Here is a 17,236-nt window from a genome sequence, read left to right on the forward strand (position 1 = left end):
GGGGAAGGCGCGGCGGTCGGTGCGGGGGCACGGGCGGACCGTGCCGCCGAGGAAACCGGGACGGAGGGGAGCGCCGCGGCCTCAGGGGAGCCCCCTCCGGCTGGGCCGGGGCGGCCAACGGAGGGCCGCCCGCGGCGCGGAAGGTGCGCGCTTGGGCAAGGGCGGGAGGCAGCGCCGCGGGACGGGCGTGCACGGGTAGGGAGGTCAGCCGGCGGGCGGCTGCGGGCCAGCCCGGGGCAGGAGGCGGGAGCGGCCGGCGCCCTCGGGCCGCGCGGCGCGGTGGGGCTGGGGGCAGGTGCGTGCGCGGCTGGCGCCGCTCCCGCTGGCCGCCCCTGGGCGGCTCCGGCTCGGCGGGGCTCGGCTGGGCGCCGGCGGAGCGCGGCGCTCGCTCGGCTCGCGATCGTGTTTGCGCATGACCCCTCCCCGCCTGCGCCCTCCCCTCCCCTCCCCGGCGGCAGCGGCGGCGGCAGCGGGGAAGGTTGGCCTCAGACACAGGCGGCTGCTCGGCGGCGGCGACGCAGTGCAGAGGTGCGGGCAGGTTGCGCTGGCCCCGCGCCCCGTCTCTCCCGCGCCCCGCCTGCCTCCGGAGCTCGCTCCCTGCCGGCAGCCTCCCCGCGCCGGTGTCGGGCCGGCCCCCCGGCCATGAGCGCGGCGCTGGGTGTCCCCCCGCCGCGCCGCCTTCCCCGCCGCCCCCGGCGGCTGCCGGGCTCCAGGAAAGTAGCTTGATGAGTGTCCAAAGTAGCAGTGGAAGTTTGGAGGGGCCGCCATCTTGGTCCCGGCTCTCCACGTCCCCACCGAGCCTGCAGGGCTGCTCCGCGGCGGCGGCGGCCTCCCAGCTGCACGGCGCGCCGCTCGGCAAGTCGCCCAAGGAAGGTAACCAGCGCGCCGCGGGGCTGCGCGGGGGGCCCGGCCCTTGGGGAGGGGCCCAACCGCCGCCGCCGGAGGCCGGTCCCGGGCTGCCGGGGAGCGGTGGCGGGAGAGGCCGGTGCCCCCGGCGGCGGCGCGGGGTCAGCGCTGGGCCCGGTGGCGGTGAGCGGAGCCTCGGGCGCTGGGCGAGAGGGGCCCCGCCGCCCCCGCCCGCTCGTCAGTGCGGCGGCGCCTCGTTGTTCCCCCCGCTCCGGGCCGCGGAGGGGGACCCGCCGTGCTCCCTCCGTCCCCGGGCCGTCCGCCTGCCGCAGCCGCTCGCGTCTCCTCGGGCGGCCCCTCGCTGCGTCCTCCCCGAAATAGGCTCCCCTCCGTCAGCGGCTAAGTAGAAGTGTTGCGCTGGAGGATGCAGCCGCTGTTGCTGGAGGGAGTTGGGCACTTTTGGCATCATGGAGGTGGGAAGGAGAGGGGCCGACACCGGAGGTTCGTCCCCGTGGGGAAAGCGCCCTCGGGGGCGGCCGGTTTTGCGGCCAGAAGTGACAGGGCGCCTTGCGGCCGCCACGGAATGACTGCAACTTTCTCCTGTCCTCCATCACGCCTTCGATGATAATATTTTTCTCCTCCCTCCCCTGCTCCTCCCCTCTTGTGTTACACCGACAGCGACAGCAGGGTGTTGTGGGTGTTTGCAGGGAATATCTGTATGAAGGTTATGAGCAAACAAGTCCCTGCTGTTCCCTTTCGGGTATTGTCTGCTTTTCCTCCTTGTGTTGAAATGTGTTGCCACAAGATGTAGCAGTTATACAGCAAGTGAGTTGCTCGGCGCTTTTAGCTAAAATAACAACTTGCTGAACGCCGGTTAGTGGCGGAGGAGAACTTTTATGCACAGATACTTGCATACCGAGCAGTTGTATAATTTTAATTGATTTGCCCCAGTTTAATGAATACTACGTAGCATTTCTTGTAGCATCTGCAAAACGTCATCGCCCAAGCAGGAAACTTGCTAACTTAAAATAGAAATAGTTGCCAAGATGGGGACTCTTTGTTTTTTAGGTCTTCCTGTAGTTGCTTGCTTGCTTTTTGGGTTTTCTTGGTTTGGTTTTGTTTTTTTTTTTTTTTGTTTGTTTTTTTGGTTTTTTTTTTTTTTTTTTGGTTGATAAGCAATGTTAGGGGCTTGGTAACAGGGATTCGACATCCTGAAAATGTATAACACAGTCCAGTTTCTCCATTTTCCACACCAGTAGTTGTCAGACTTGTATCACTCTGTGTCACTTTTGCACACGCTCCTGCAGGTAGATGGACGTGAAATGCTCTAGAAAATACCTGGGAAGGAATTACAGTACATGTTAAAGATGCTGAGTAAAGTGGCAGGCATTTTGTGCTCATCTTCTCTGGGAAGCCAAAGCTGTTAGAAAAATGACAATCACCAGCCAAATTCGTAGTTTTAAGTTTACTGAGAGTAGGTTTCTTCAGTGTTGCAACTCTTGTTATGAATATGCATGCATGTAATATCTATATGTAGGATATTTTTGGGTGTATTTCAAATACCTGCTATACAAGCTTGAAATTATTATTGCAGCATAAATTATGTATCTTTATTTTAACAAAAAATGGTGGTCTTTGAGTACCTCCACTGAGACAAGAAAAATATTTTTTGTGAAACTCATTTTTAATATGATGATGGTGCTTTTTACATTTTTTTCTTACAACTCATGCTGTTGGATTTTTCTGGATACTGTAATTTGCATCCTCTAATACAGATTATGGTGTTAAAAGTAATCAAAACCTTGGTGTTTGCCTGGTACTATAACGTATTGTATTTGCATGGTGTTCCTGGGTTGCATTTAATTGTATGTCCTCACTAGGTAGCTCTCTTTGAAAATGAGCATAAGCTGCCATGCTTGGGTTTATGTTTTGCATTCATGCTTATGAGATGTTATCAACATATCTTACTTTATGTATATACATTTTACAATGAAGTATTTTGCCGGAAATCAGTAGGCCCTGGAATATAAATACATTGGTATATTCATAGACATTGGCTTATATATGTGAAAGATTGATCCTAGATCAAGCTAATAAGCATGCTGTATTTGCAGTGTAGTGTGTTTATAGGAGCCTGTGCCGTCATCAATTCTAAACTTGTGATACCTTGTGCTGTTAACGGAGGTTGTGAGTTTTGGAGCAATGCACAGGGCTGCTGGCCCATATACTGGATCACAGCTGCATCACTGCTGATGCCAATTTTGAGTGGGTAATATTTACCGATACAGCTCATTTGGCACTTGTGCAGAGCTTCTTTCCCAGCCTGGCCTTCGTGTTTGTGGATTAAAATCCCTTTGGTTGGCTCCTGTGAGAGTTATGTCCCTGTTGCCTTTGGAAGTACAGGCCTTCACAGAGTGTACCGCATGTGCCGTGGTTGATGTGACCTCACCTCTGAAGGTCTGGTATCAGCTCTCATGTCTCACATGGGCATTTGAACATTCTCGTTTATTAAGAACAGAAGCCTGCAACACCTTTAGGAAGTTCTAAAAATATTTTCTGAATCTCTAATAGGAAAAAAGCAAAAAAGAAAAGCTCTGGTATATATAACTATTGCACAAACTCATTTTAAAAAAAATGGCAATACCTTGTCAGTATCAAAAGAGACTACTTGGAAAATACAGGTGAAAATAACATTTTAAAAAAAAATTTTATTCTTTTAAAATGTGCTGCAACATTGCAGCAACATTTTCCATTGGATGTTATCTTCTGTATCTTGATCTGGAGTGGCCTCATGGCTTTGCTGTATTGATTTGAATTTATGTTTTGAGGTTTTGAAATGAAAAGACTGGGATGGACTTGAGTATGGTTGCACCTGCACATTTCTACTGTATAAGAACTATCTCTTGTTTGCATTTTAGTGTAGCTTGTAAATGTCTTTAATTCTGTCCGTTGTTTTATATACCCATAACTTACATGTGGTATATGTGGTCACTTAAGAGCCTTGCAGTAGATGTTATCAGGAATTTAGGAGTACTGTTATGCGGTATTATTTTACATACTGTATGTGTGATTGTATGACTGAATCGTGTGCCACAGCTCACATAATTGCAGTCACACAATTTCCTGTTTGAAGTTTCTTGACTTCTTGACAGTTGCTTTATGTGCGTAACTAAAAATATTGAAGCGCATACCTGCAAAGTGCTGTTTGGTAAATGGAGAACGACAAGGCAGAGAGTCAGAAGAGATTCCATACATTGCCTTGGCTTGGAAGGGACTTTAAAGATCATCTAGTTCCAACCCCCTGCCATGGGCAAGGACACCTCCCACTAGACCAGGTTGCTCAAAGCCCCATTCAGCTTGGCCTTGAACACTTCCAGGGATACAGTAGGCCCAGCTCCACAACTGCAAGAGGGTCAACCTGTTCCAGAGTCTCACCACCTTCAAAATAAATCATTTATTCCTAATATCTAATCTAAGTCTACTTGGTATCAGTTTAAAGCCACTGTCCCTTGTCCTGTCCCTTCCTGCCCTTGTAAAAAGTCTGTCTAGCTTTCTTATAGGCCCCCTTTTAGGTACTGGAGGGTGCTGTATGGTCTGCCTGGAGCTTCTCCAGGCTGAACAACCCCAACTCTCTCAGCCTGTCTTCATAGCAGAGATGCTCCAGCCCTCTGATCATCTTTGTGGCCTTTGTCTGGGTTCTTGCAGCAGGTCTATGTCCTTATGTTGAGGCCCCTGAGCTGAACACTGCTCTCCGGGTGGGGTCTCAGCAGAGTGGAGTAGAGGGACAGAATCCCCTCCCGTCACATTCTAGACACGCTGCTTTTGGTGCAGCCCAGGATATGGTTGGCTCACTGGGCAGTGCTATAGTGTCTGGTGATTAAGCATGATGCTTTGTAAGTTATTTTTTGTCTGTGCTGTTGGCTTTCAATACTCTGCTAAAAGCAAAATAGAATGCCAAATAGAACTTTGAATTAACACAACGGGAATGCAAATTTCGGTTTTCAGATTTGAGTCCAAATTAATATATGATGGCAAAATAGTAAATAAACTTATGCCTTGTATTTGACAGTCTTTGAAAAGTTATGTTGTATGGGTAGCAAATTTTGTTGGTAACTTTTTTCCTAGAATTTGATAAATATGTATAATTTGTATTTATTGTTACCTAAAATGTGATGGTAGTTGTTGTATACCTTTGTAGCACAAAGGTACAGTTTATTTCTTCCTTAAGTTTCCAGTCTAGAAAATGCTTCTAGATGCCAGGTTGTATCTGTATGCTACATACAATATATTAGTCCATGAACACAAAAGCAACCTGAATCGTATTAAAACTTCCAGAGTTGTTGTTTTCTGTTGTTTGCTTGTAGTGTAAAACCTCAGCTACTTTATTTGCTTTTACAGTAAGTTCTCATTAAGTTTGTTGATTTTTATAATTCAACTGTAGATTAAAAATTTTATGGATTTGGGCAGTTTATATGGGGGCAGAGAAGAACAGGAACACTTTTTATATTTAAAAATGATGGCATATTTCTACTCAGAATGAGCACAGCAATCATAAAAGGTTATTTAGGCTGGCTGTAGCATGAGCAGGTGTTGTCTGATATTAATGTTGTGCCAGTGATACACACAAATTCTAGCTTGTGATATTATTGCTGGTTTTGTTGAAGATGTGATTCTCATAGTAATCTGATGCTTATGCCAAATTCTTAGGAGATCTTGTAGCATGTGCAAATGAGAAAGGGAAAAGGAAACCTTTTTTAGTACAGATCCTTGTTAGAATCTGGTTTTCTAAAAGGCAAGTGCTGTAGCAAATAGAGTAAATTAGTCCTTGGCCAACTGTTTTGTTTTAATTCTGTTTTATTCTGCCTGGAATGGAATTTCCTATTAACCTATTCCATTTTAAATGAAGAGAGAATCAATATAAGGACAGCATGTTTTTATTTATTATCTCTGTTCAAATAAAAAGCTTGTTATTTTTCTCATTCTTTTTTTTCCCTGTTTGTTTTTTTCTGGTTTGCTTTTTCTTTCAGCAAGTAATTTTTTTTCTCCACCAAGCTGAAGTAAACTTGCTTGTTAGTAATAACTGTGGTCTGCAGTTAGTCCTTACATTTCTTTGGGTTTTCTTAGAGCCTGATAATCCTAAATGGTTGCAAAATATTGTTGTGACTCCTGGGAAACACTACCATATATGTGTGCATCATGATCAAAGTTAGTTCTATAGAATTTTGCTACCTTAAGAATTGAGATTATGGAAATATGACAGTCTTAAATAATCCTTTATGCTTTTTGTATTCTTGGTATAAGGTTGCGTTTTGAAGTAGTACTTGCTCCCAATCCATTTACTCTCATACTAAATTTTTTGCTTCCATGCTGAGCTTTTTTACACAAGAAAAAAATGTTGAAGTTAGTAAACAGTGTTTATGCAGTAGAATATTTCCCGAACTGTAGCTAAAAAGCGCAAAAGGACACAAGTGGGAGGAAGAAAAGCCTTATTGAACTTCTTTCTGTTTGGCTTGGTGTGTTTCAGCTGTAAAAGAGGAAAAGGGAAATTTGGTTTGCCAAATTGCTCTGAGTGGATATATGAAGGTGGGTAGAGGAAGTAGAGTGGTCAGGGTTTCTGTTGAGAATGCCAGTACTTCAGTTGTGATCATTGGAGAGCAGTTAAACAGAAGCTGGCCACCATAATATAAACCCAGTTTTTCAGGTGTTGCAAGTGGAAAACTTCTACTAGTTGCTGAAAATAACAAGGAACAAGTACTGCACTTCATGTGCAGTACTTAAGGACAAAGTTCACTAGCAGTAGGGAAGCGTTAGTGAGCATCAGAAGGTATTTTGGATCCTACATTTCCCGTCATCTTGACTCCATCCTTAGTGAGATGCTTTGTTTAGGATAGGAAGTAAGGGTCTGCTTCCTTCCCAGGCACCTTTCTTTCATTCCTGAGCAGAGTGCTGGGGTATACCAGCAGAAAAATCTTGGCACCTAGGCTTTCCCTGGGGAGGATGTGGTAGGTGGCAGGAACATGACTGCTTGTAAGCCTTAATCCACCTCAATCTTAGTCCTGGAAGAAGGGAGCAGAAGGTCTTAAGTGAAGTTGGATGTGCTGAAGATGCTGGGGGAAGACTGGGACTCTGCAACCCTTTGGGATGGGTCCATGCTGGAGGGATTGACTGAAATCTGAGTGACTGTATTATTAATTTTAATCATGACTTAAATCAGTGAGCAGGAAACCCTGATTAAATAATTGTTTTTAATTTTATTTTGCATTTGTGCTTAATTATTTTTCCTAAAGAAAAGTTGATTCTAATTGGTCTAATTTGGTCATACCTCTTTTTAGGCAGGAGGGGACACATCTACATGCATTTATTTAAGGAGTTATGCAGCTTAGATTCTTAATGTTTAAGAAACATAATTCCCTGTGCTTTAGACAGCTTTTAGCTAACTTAGTTAAATAAAATGAATTCTAATTGTGCATGTACATAATAAGAAACAAATATATCCAAATGTGCTTTGCATTTAAAACAGATAAAGGAGAATTAGCTGTAGTTTGTGAAATGAGTCAATTACTTCTGGTCACCATGCGTTACGAGATTTGGAGTTAATAGATCAAATCTAGTCACCAGTCCTTCTTGTCCATCATTTGGAAGAGAAAGCCAGGCATTCCTGCTTTCCAAGTTGTTGGTTGCTCTTTTGCAGTTCTGAGTGAACCAACTGTTGAAGTGGTTGAACAAATGAAAGTGGCCGAAGCAGTTGCTGGTGAAAGCTGATCAAGTGCTTCAAAACTCCAATTCAGGCAGCTCACCCACAGCTTCTAGTGATGTGATGGTCTAGCTGCCAGCAGAGCATTAAAGTTTATAATGTTTGAATCTATTTTTCTCTTTTATGAATTTAATAGATCATAAACTTATTGCTCCAAGCTTTGATTAAGCATTTGGTGCTGAAGCGTGTTTTTAAAATACACAAATAAGAAAAAATGCCTGCCTTGTGCTCAGTAGTTCTATCTGGAGAGACTCTGAAGCTGACAACTGTCCTCCAAGGATTTAGAGGGGAAACTAGGGATTGTTGAGTGACTACACAATTGTGACAGGAATCTGATCACTTTGGAGTGGGAAAGTTAATTTACTGGAGCCTTTATGTGAAATTGGAAGTCACGGAGAAGGTTGATATTCCCTGGGTCCACCTCTGCTTGCTGAGAGGTGGCAGCAGGAGCATTAAGCAATGTATCTCGCCTCATCGTATCTGCAGTTTTAAATAGGTTGAAACTTAAGGCTGCAGTGCTTTCTTTATAATGCCCTTAAGAACAAAGGACTCTGAACTTAAGATTTTAGGAGATGGGGATGGTGGTAATAAACTCCAGAGTGCCTTTTACAGGAAGTGAAGCCTGACCATAATTATTTGGGGGATTGAGGAGTACTAGATTCTGTTTCTATGGACTTCTAATAGATCTATACCTGTAAGAGAAAAATAACAGGTTTTTTTGAGGAATAAAGGAAATCCTGATGCTTTTAGAAAAATTACTGTATGATGTCACATACACCCAGCATTTTAGCTATTCACTTTTGTAACTACCTTGAACTGAAAGCATACAGATACTTCAAGCTCTGTCTTGCATCTGTAACTTTTGATGGCTTGCATTTTTTTTTCTTTGTAAGTAAACAAACTTCTGACCTATATGCTGAAGAGCAAGAAATTGGAAAGTAATCTTAGAATAAATACACGAGTTTCATAAGTCCTGCAAGTCTGAAACAGTATAATTTAAATCCTGGTCTTCCCTCTGTGGGTCTGTGATGCTCTTCAGATGACGTAGATTGAACAACAGAGGTGTTTCCCATTTCCATTCTCCACCGTGGAACTCTTCAGCCTCTTGGTTCTGTGGAGACAAACTCAGATGATGCTACAAGTAGGATTTGTAATACTGCTTTTTTTCACTCCTGTGACTTAGACAAATCCGACCTGTACACTGCATAGCTGTATTTGGTAAATATTGGGGGTTTTTTTCTAGTTAATGCTATGTTCTCATAGGTTCCACAGTTTTGTCCTAAATTTTGCAACAGTACTTTAGCCAATTTTTTTAGTGTGTGTCCTAATACCCTCTTGCTAACTACTTTGCCTCTCAAGGATGTTACAGCCTTTGTTATTTCTTAGGTTATTCTTGGTAAAAGTGATGAGAAAAGTAGTGTCCTTTAAGAAGTTGGTATTTTCATTATAAAGCAATTGAAAATAAAATCCACACATTATTAATAATAATAATCCCTTTAACATCAGTAGAATATTCAAGAGTGGTGGTGGTCTAGGGGGTGTGATTATCTTCATAAAGTAAGTTTTTATGTTTTAACTGTGATAGCAGTGATCATAAAGACTGGTTTTATCAGTATTACTAGGGGTTTTGGTTGGTTTTTTTCAGGGTTTTTTTGGCAATTCAGTTATTCCTTGAGCTGGCGGCTGTTTGGGAGTGGTTGGTGTGTCTCTGATACATGTTTTAGAAACTTCCTGACTATTACATTAATGTCATGATTTAGTTTCAGTAGTTTTATTCATGGTACTAAGCTTTGGTAAGACGCTCTCTTGTAAGCTTTCTACAAGCTTCAGCTTTGAATAAAGTGGAGTAATTCTTGTTATAGTACCTGTGTTCTTAGTCTTAGGAAGGTTCACTATGAGGAGTGGGATTTTAATATTTTAAAGCTACTGTACGATTCAAATAGAAGTAATTCTTGAAGATGCAGGTTTGGAATTTTTAAAGGAGATTAAAAAAGCACTTTTTGCTGTGTATGTTATGGCCTCAATATGTAGTTGTTTTTTTTGAAGTTTATTGCTTATTTAATTTACTTATACAATCAGATTGCATATTGCCTCTTTGTAATTAAACTATATTATTAAATGATTGTGATACAAGTAATGCCTAAGAGGAGTTATACCAGTATTCAAACTGAAAAGCAAATATCATGTTGGTCTTCCTTGTTAGGTGGTACTTTGTATTCTGCATCCGTACGTGATTTTTTCCACTTGCTTGCTTGATACATGCTGCCATATCCAGAACATGCAAGGGGTTACTATTAAGGAAGCGGCAGTTTTATATGTCCTGAATGTACACATTTTTCTATATACACAAACCACTGTCTCAGTGGAACTGTTTAATCATTAGGAATACTAATGTTTCTGTTAGGACCCTGAATTTCACAAAGCAGTCTCATAAACAAGCTAAACTTACATAAAGATTTCAGCTGCTTTTTAGTAAAAATGTTCTAAATTCCTGTTTATTATTACATACCTCTTAAAAACTTGTGTCATTTTTTCAAATATGTAATTTTGTTAAACCCGATGATGGTTGCAGATGGTACAAAGTTTGGCATCTGGATTAATCATGCTAGTTTTGCCATATCATGAGTTTTAGTTTTTGGTATTGCTGTTTGCTTTCAAACAGAAGAACAGAAAGTGTAAAGTTCACAACAGCCTGGTTGTGCATTAGATGATACATTAATACTGTATTTCTTGTATTTGCTCCCTATTTGTTATACTTGCAACATATATCATAATCTGGGTATGACATACTGAAGCTATGACAATGAAATAATCTCCAGTAAATTACCTTAGTAGTGATAGGGTTTGGGTTTTTTCCCCCCCATGTTGTGTGATTGCTACTTGACCTGATTTGTTCTCTTGGCTAAATCACAACATGCTGTTCTCTGAGTCTTTCACTTGTTTTTTTTCTTCCAGAGAAGTGCAAACAACAGGCATCAGTCTCTGCCAGCGTCTGACACCACCTTCCTGCTGTTTCCTTTAAATCTTTCTCTTCGAGTTTGTTCAAAAAAAAAAAAAGGGACATTTTTACTGCTATTTTGACTTTTTTTGTATATTGTTCTTGTGGCTTTGAAATCCCATCTTTCTAAGGGAAGCAAGCAAGCAATGAGGCAGTAATACCAGTGACTATCAGAAGTTGTAGAATTTGGCAGTGTGCCACCATCCCTGTTGACCCCGGGTGGGATGTCTGCTCTCTCTTACAGCACCAGGTCACTCAGCCTGCCTTCTCCCACTGCCAGTTTTGCTTCCTGACTGGTGCTGGGCCGCAAGGCTCCAGTACCGTCCTGCTTCTCTGCTTTCCCTGTGCTTCTCTAAGCACTGGTCCTCCTCCTCAGTTTTTATTTGTGTGCACTGTTGATATTGCTGGCGGGAGGGCAGTCTTTAGATACAGGGAGTGGGGGTCAGTGCAGTAGGAGAGGAACCTTCCGGATGTTCGACCTCCCGCGCTCACCTGGAGGTGAGCTCAGTGACAAGGATGTACCCAGGAGTCTTCTCCCATGTCCCACAGCAGATCACCGTGCAGGAGCTCTCCTGCTCTAGTGCTGGCAGCGAGGGTGAGTGTTTTATGCAGTTAGGATTTCGCAGCCACGAGCACCTGTGTCTAGAAAGACTGGAGAGGAATGGTGGTTTATCTGAGGTGTCAAAGTTCTCACTGACCACCAGTTACCACTTGAGAAAAGATAGAATCCAGTTTTAAGGTTGTTGTGGATAACAGTTCAAATGAGAGTTTTTTTGGGAAGTAACAGATTCTGTTAGTATTTTTTCAGTCGTTAATGAAATTGCTCATGCTTTTTTAGGTTTAAGTTAAGGTGGGTTGTTACAAATGCATTTTGTTACATCCACTGAGTCATAGAATTTATTGGGTTTGTTGTATCAATGATCCAAAGATAGTGAGTGGAAGAGCTTATTTCTGAAAAATAACCCATTTTTAGTGGAGTTTTCTCATTTGGTAAATAATCTTGTTAGCACCTAGTACTCGCAGAACAGTATTTTGTTGTGTGAAAGCAGTAGATGAAAGCAGTGAATGAGTGTTTCAGGTAACTACCAAAATAGGTAGCATGACTAACTATTAGGGATGGAAAGGGTTTCATTAGAGACTAAAGTGATTTTATTTTAACAGTTAGACCCAAACCTCTCCGGTGTACTCAGTCATTTGTGTTGATATTTGCTACCTTGTACTTAGAAATTTTCCTGTGGTTAGACTTTATCACATGTTAATATTTACTGTGGCTATGCAGGAGCTGAAAGGGATGTGGCTGCCAGCTCTGGGAGTGTGTGGTGTGTGTTGGCCCTTCTGGCGGTGGTAGCTCCTGCTGGGCACAGGCAGGTCGAGGAAGGCAGCCTCCAGCTCAGCCTGTTTGTTCTTCGGGAAACTGCTGTTGGTGAAACTTTCTCCTTACTGATGGTTTTTTTTCAGTTGGCTGTGACTACTGCTTAAGTTTCAGCCATGCTTTTGTCACTGAGATAGTGCTGAAGCAGCAGGCTGGGGTCAGGAATGAGGTGCATGTGGTAGATACCCCTGTGCACCTGGAGACTCGTCAGTGCCTTTACCGTGTTTAACTGTAAGGCACGGGACTCGTTTGTATTTTCTTACTGATGGAGGTAAGCCTCGTCTGGTTCTGGGTCCTCTCTAAGTCCATCATATGTTTGGTGATAGATGTATTCATTTTAAAGCATTTTCCATGAGGTTAGCTGGTGCTTAGTTACCCCAAAGTGGATCAGTTGTGTGATCTGTGCACCAGATAAAAGATATCCCGATTTGTCAGATGTTGGTAAGGTGTGCTGCTGCCTCCCGGTAGCGTGGTCTGTTCTATCTCTATCAAGTTGGCTGCAGGAACTAGGCTCCACAAAGCCCACTTTAACCATCCAAGGGGTTTCATGGTACTCCCCTGCCTCTGGTGTGAGCTATTTTAAGGAGGAATCCTGCTTTATCTCCTGTCAGATGGGGAGGAGAGGTTGGATCACACTTGGTTTTGCTAAAATTATGCCTGCAGTGGTCCACAGAAGACAGTGTAACATCCTTAGCCCTTAAGAATAAAAGGGCAGTAGTACTATGAGTGTTCAGGTGCTTCTACGTGGTGCATGATGATAGTTACAGATAAGCATTTTTACTGGTATCTTGAATTATGTTTTGAACATATACCTGAAAATATTATTTTGTTTCTCAGGTTGTGATATCAAAGAATTATAACTCTGCTCTTTCCTAATTTCTGGTTGCCCCTAGGGATTTAACTGCATTTACGTTTTGAAGTTTTATTCATATCATTGCAGACTGTGTTCCATGAGGTTCGCTTAGCCAGCAAGATGGGCAGTTCTTAGGAAGGGACCGAGTTGAAAGGGATGAAAGTCCCTTCTTTTTTTTTTCTTCTAAAACTTGAATGAAAGTGATAGTATAGCAGAAAAGAAAGCTGGTTTAAAATTAGATGATGAGCTTTGGATAGGAGAAATGGCTGTAATGCAAATTTCTTTAATGATAATGCTGAGCAACACTAAAACTGAATTTTTGACAGATGATTACATAGGATGTTTCTTTGTGTGTGAACTGAGTTGGTTTTAAATTTTAAAAATGTTCAGTACTCGAAGTTGCAACTGAATTCAGAGTATACTCTTGGTATCAACAGGCTTTGTAGCTGTCCTGTAAGAAGAATGAGTAAAAAGCTTGAAATATTTCCCCCCGTAGCCTTAAACTTAATTTTTTTATTGATCCGTGTGTCATTTCATATAAGTCTCTTTTTTTTTTCTCTATCTGTAGAATAGGAACAATGCTGCAAGGTCCCAGAAAAATGTAGGTGTAGTCATTAACATGTCAGCTCTGTGTGTGTGTAATTTGTCAAGCCGTGTTCTGAGAGTCTCCTCCCTACAAGGGACTTTCAGGAAATGAGTTTTCCCCTGTTCAGTGAAACTTGGATTGGTTGACATGTAAATTAAAACAAAACACCAACCAACCAAGGTTTGGTTCCAACCTGGAGGAACGGTAGGTAGTTGCCAAATTCTCTGAGCACCACCTAGAAAGGGTACCTCCAAGAGAAAACAGTGAGCCATCTCACAGGTAGCATGGCCTGCTCAGCAGAGGGGACAGGATCCCTGTTGCACGAGCTGTGTGGTGGTTTGTGGTGAATCTTGTGATTCTGCAGTCTAAATATATTAATTAATACATGCTATGTTATTTTTGTTTCAGTTTTTTGTAGTTTCTATGCTGTGTGGGCCATACAGGTATTTTGAAAAAGGAGGAAATTGATGATGTTACTGGAGGTTAATACCTTTTTCTTAAAATGGTGTAGTACAAAAGCAAAAATATTTCATGTATCTTGTAATTACAGTTAGTAGTGAATTTACTGTCAAGTTTAATCTTAGAAGTGTAATGAACTTTTTTCATGTTGGATGTTAAAACTGTATGGAGGCTGATGTTCTAGTTGATCACATTGTAATAAGTGAAATAGATGAATATATTTGGAAAGACCTATGATTTTCTTTTTTAAAGTTTCTTATTTATAACATGTTCCTCGCCATGTAACAGCAAGAACAATATAGATTAAGAGTTACATACTGTGGTCAGTAGTTTGTCCTGTGTGCTCCAGGGAGCAGAGCACTTGCCTTGAGGGTCAGTGGGCTGCCTGTACTCGGGAGATTTTGAAGATCATGAGGGTAGAAATGGCAGTAGGAGCTACAGAAGTAAGGAGATTAGAAAGTTCAGGGAATTAACAAGAAATACACTTCTATTGACACAAATGAAGCTTTCAAATACTAAATGACTGATATTGTAACTCAGAAAAATAAATTTGTTCCATTCAATTGTTGAGGGGTTTTGGCCTGCCTGTCTACCTTATGGGTAAGTTCAAAAAAATTTATTTGTGGAAAAGCTGCACATCTTGTATTTCTTCCTTCATAGTTTACTTTTTCTGAGGAGGGTGACAACCAAAAGCCCTATGGGAAAGAGACATTGCTTGCTCTGTTCCTGCTCGATAGGTGACCTCTGCTTTTAACTTCCTTTCCACTCCTCCTTCAGATAGCAGAAGCTACTGTTTATTTTTGATATGTACAAAAGGCCTGTGCCATTTTAAATTCTTGCAGAACAGCCATTTTGTGGACTAGAGTGTTTAGAGCTCTCGATTTGCTTCCTTATAACTGAATGCTGCAAATAAAATTTGCTGTACTTTCTGGTATTTCTCTAGGTAGATGTTTCTTCTTCAGGACTGCTCCTGGCTTTTAGTCCTTCTCAGCATAGAAATAAATGGAGGGATGAAATGTAGTGAGCCTTTTGTTCAGAGTGGGATGCATTTGAGACTATCACAAAACTGGTGTTATCTTGTGACCTGTTAGTCTGCATCTCCAACAAGTGACCCATGAACTTGCAGTGTGCTTCTCCTGCTTGCTGCCTCTTCCCCAAGGGGACAGGGAGCGTCTGGTTTTGCAGCAAATGAAGCTGAAATGGGCAAATTCTGCTGCTCTTTCTGTTTGGATACCTTTTACAGAGTTGCCTGGAAGCAAGAGTAATTGCTGCACATTTCTCTACATAGATGAAGAGGGAGATGTAGAGATAGGCAGGCAGCACGTCACCTGCATATGTGCAGCCCAGGCTGTTAGTTTTTATCTCTCTTGACATAATGTGGTGTTCGAGGCAGATGTTTGCTACGTAGACAGGCAGTCTTTTAGTGTTCTGCCACAGATGTCTTGTATAACTTTGGCCAAGACAGTAGGTACTTTCTGTAAAATAAATAGGTTTTTCTTACGTTATAGGGGGATTGTAAGCATAAACATGTCTGTGTATTGTATATCTGTTTATTGTAGCATGAGTAGTACCGTGTAATACATCAACATTGATACTACTCTATAGGACAGTAGCAAGGAGTTGTTTTACTTTTGATTGACAAAGGCAACCCAAAGGGGTGCCATTATATTTTCTTTCAACTTCTAACTTTGTAGCATACAGTCATAAAGCAATGTATTTAGTGCCAGAACACTGATTTTAACTCTGAAGAAAGGTTACTGCTTTTGACCTTATAACTGTGTAATAAATCTTCCCTTTCCAGAAGAAAGCTACGTGGAACCTAGATAGGATTGTTTAAGGCTTTTTGAGAGATTTTAGAGATGTTAGGATCACATTTATGCATGCACAGTCTATTGTGGTCAGAGATGGCAAGAAACATGAGGTGGATGTGTTAGTTGGCTATCCAGTTGCTGCCAGAACTGACAGTTGTCTGGAGCAGAACTTTATTAAAAGCACTTTAAAAGAGGGCTTTGTATCTCTGATTATTCTGTCACTGTAGCAGACGTTCAAATCAGATGCTGTCATTAAAAGCAAGTTTTACTGAAGATGCATTTATTTTTCAGTATATATTTGTTCTAAATGCTTAGAGCAGTACTTTAGATGGTGAGAGTCAACTAGTCAATAAACCTGGTCTCTGGTATCACTTTCTTTAGCAGTGAAAAGTGCAAAATGGTCAGTGAGGACTGTGTTAACAAATCTATTTGTTTTTTTGGAACATTCTGGCTCTGGCAGTTTGCTATTAAGTGGTAGAGGTAGGTGGTGTTGAAAAACCACCAGTATCCTGCCAAATCAGAACGTGCTCCTCGCTTACTCTTGGCAGTTCAGGATAAGAGAACAGTTGCAAGTGAGGAATCCAGACCTTTTAAAAAAGCAAGTAAATGTGACACTTGGGATTATATAGCATCAAGTTTCAGAGGAATGAATACCATTTCTTGTAGTGAACATGTTCAGGATATCGCCTGTGTAGTTTGTATATGTTCAGAGTGTTGACTTGTCAGGCTCGTTCTGCATGTGGTATTCTAGCCAACAACTTGAAATATCTGGTTTTAGCAAATTTTTTATTATTTAAATTCCAAATTGTATGAGTTCAGAGTAAGTCTTATAAATTAGGGCATTTCCAGAAGGGATATTATTCACTGTTGTTACTTTTCCCTTGGTGTATTTTTTGTAGTGGCTTTTCTGTGTTATTGATATAGGAGGGCTTTCGTGATGGGGAAAGATATTGCAGATGGGGATTTTGACATAGGAAGTACACACTGATGTTGCCTAACTCAATTCTGTTTATAAGAGCCTAGAAGGGATTACTGGACATGGAGAGGGATTTTGGATGTGGGGAATTACTCTTCCAAGTGGGCTGTTCTTCAGTGGGGCATAGCATGTGTTTCTGTTACAGTGCCCATGAACTGATCTATTGAAGTCAGTAGTTAAGGTGTGCAAAGGAGAGGAGAGAATACAGTGATACCAGTCTTCAAAATGTAGCTTCCTAAGTGTCGTTGAGGGGTGTCAATTCCAGACAAACAGCCTTTGATCTATTAGTAATACAGAAATACAGAATCATCAAGGTTGGAAAAGACCTTCAAGGTCATCCAGTCCAACCATTAGCCTAGCACTATCATTGAAACCATTATATATCACCCGGATCCAGACACCTCTTAAACATCTCCAGGGCTGGTGCATCCACCACCTCCTTGGGCAAGTTATTGCAGTGCCTGACCACCCTAACAGTGAAAAAAACCTTTCTAATGTTTAATCTGAATTTCCCCTGTCTCAGCTTAAGGCCATTTCCTTGGGTCCTCTCACTGCAGGCACCATCGAAGAGACCGGCCCCA

General features: G+C 42.2%; 1 protein-coding gene across 2 annotated transcripts in view; it reads left to right on the plus strand.

Annotated features, from left to right (window-relative positions):
- The first annotated feature begins 30 nt into the window (after positions 1–30).
- The window catches only part of TLK1 (tousled like kinase 1), a 68,769-nt gene continuing 51,563 nt past the window's right edge, over positions 31–17,236 (plus strand). The window contains exon 1 of one of the 2 annotated variants that reach the window (XM_048309215.1): positions 31–143. Coding sequence is in view for 1 of the 2 variants with exons in the window: in XM_048309214.1 (XP_048165171.1) it covers positions 726–873 (148 nt within the window). In the remaining variant the exon portion in view is untranslated. Of the gene's footprint in view, positions 144–591; positions 874–17,236 lie in introns of those variants that run through there. The other variant, XM_048309214.1, reaches the window with a different exon arrangement.

Source organism: Corvus hawaiiensis, chromosome 7 (genome assembly GCF_020740725.1).
Source record: "Corvus hawaiiensis isolate bCorHaw1 chromosome 7, bCorHaw1.pri.cur, whole genome shotgun sequence".
Classification (NCBI taxonomy): domain Eukaryota; kingdom Metazoa; phylum Chordata; class Aves; order Passeriformes; family Corvidae; genus Corvus; species Corvus hawaiiensis.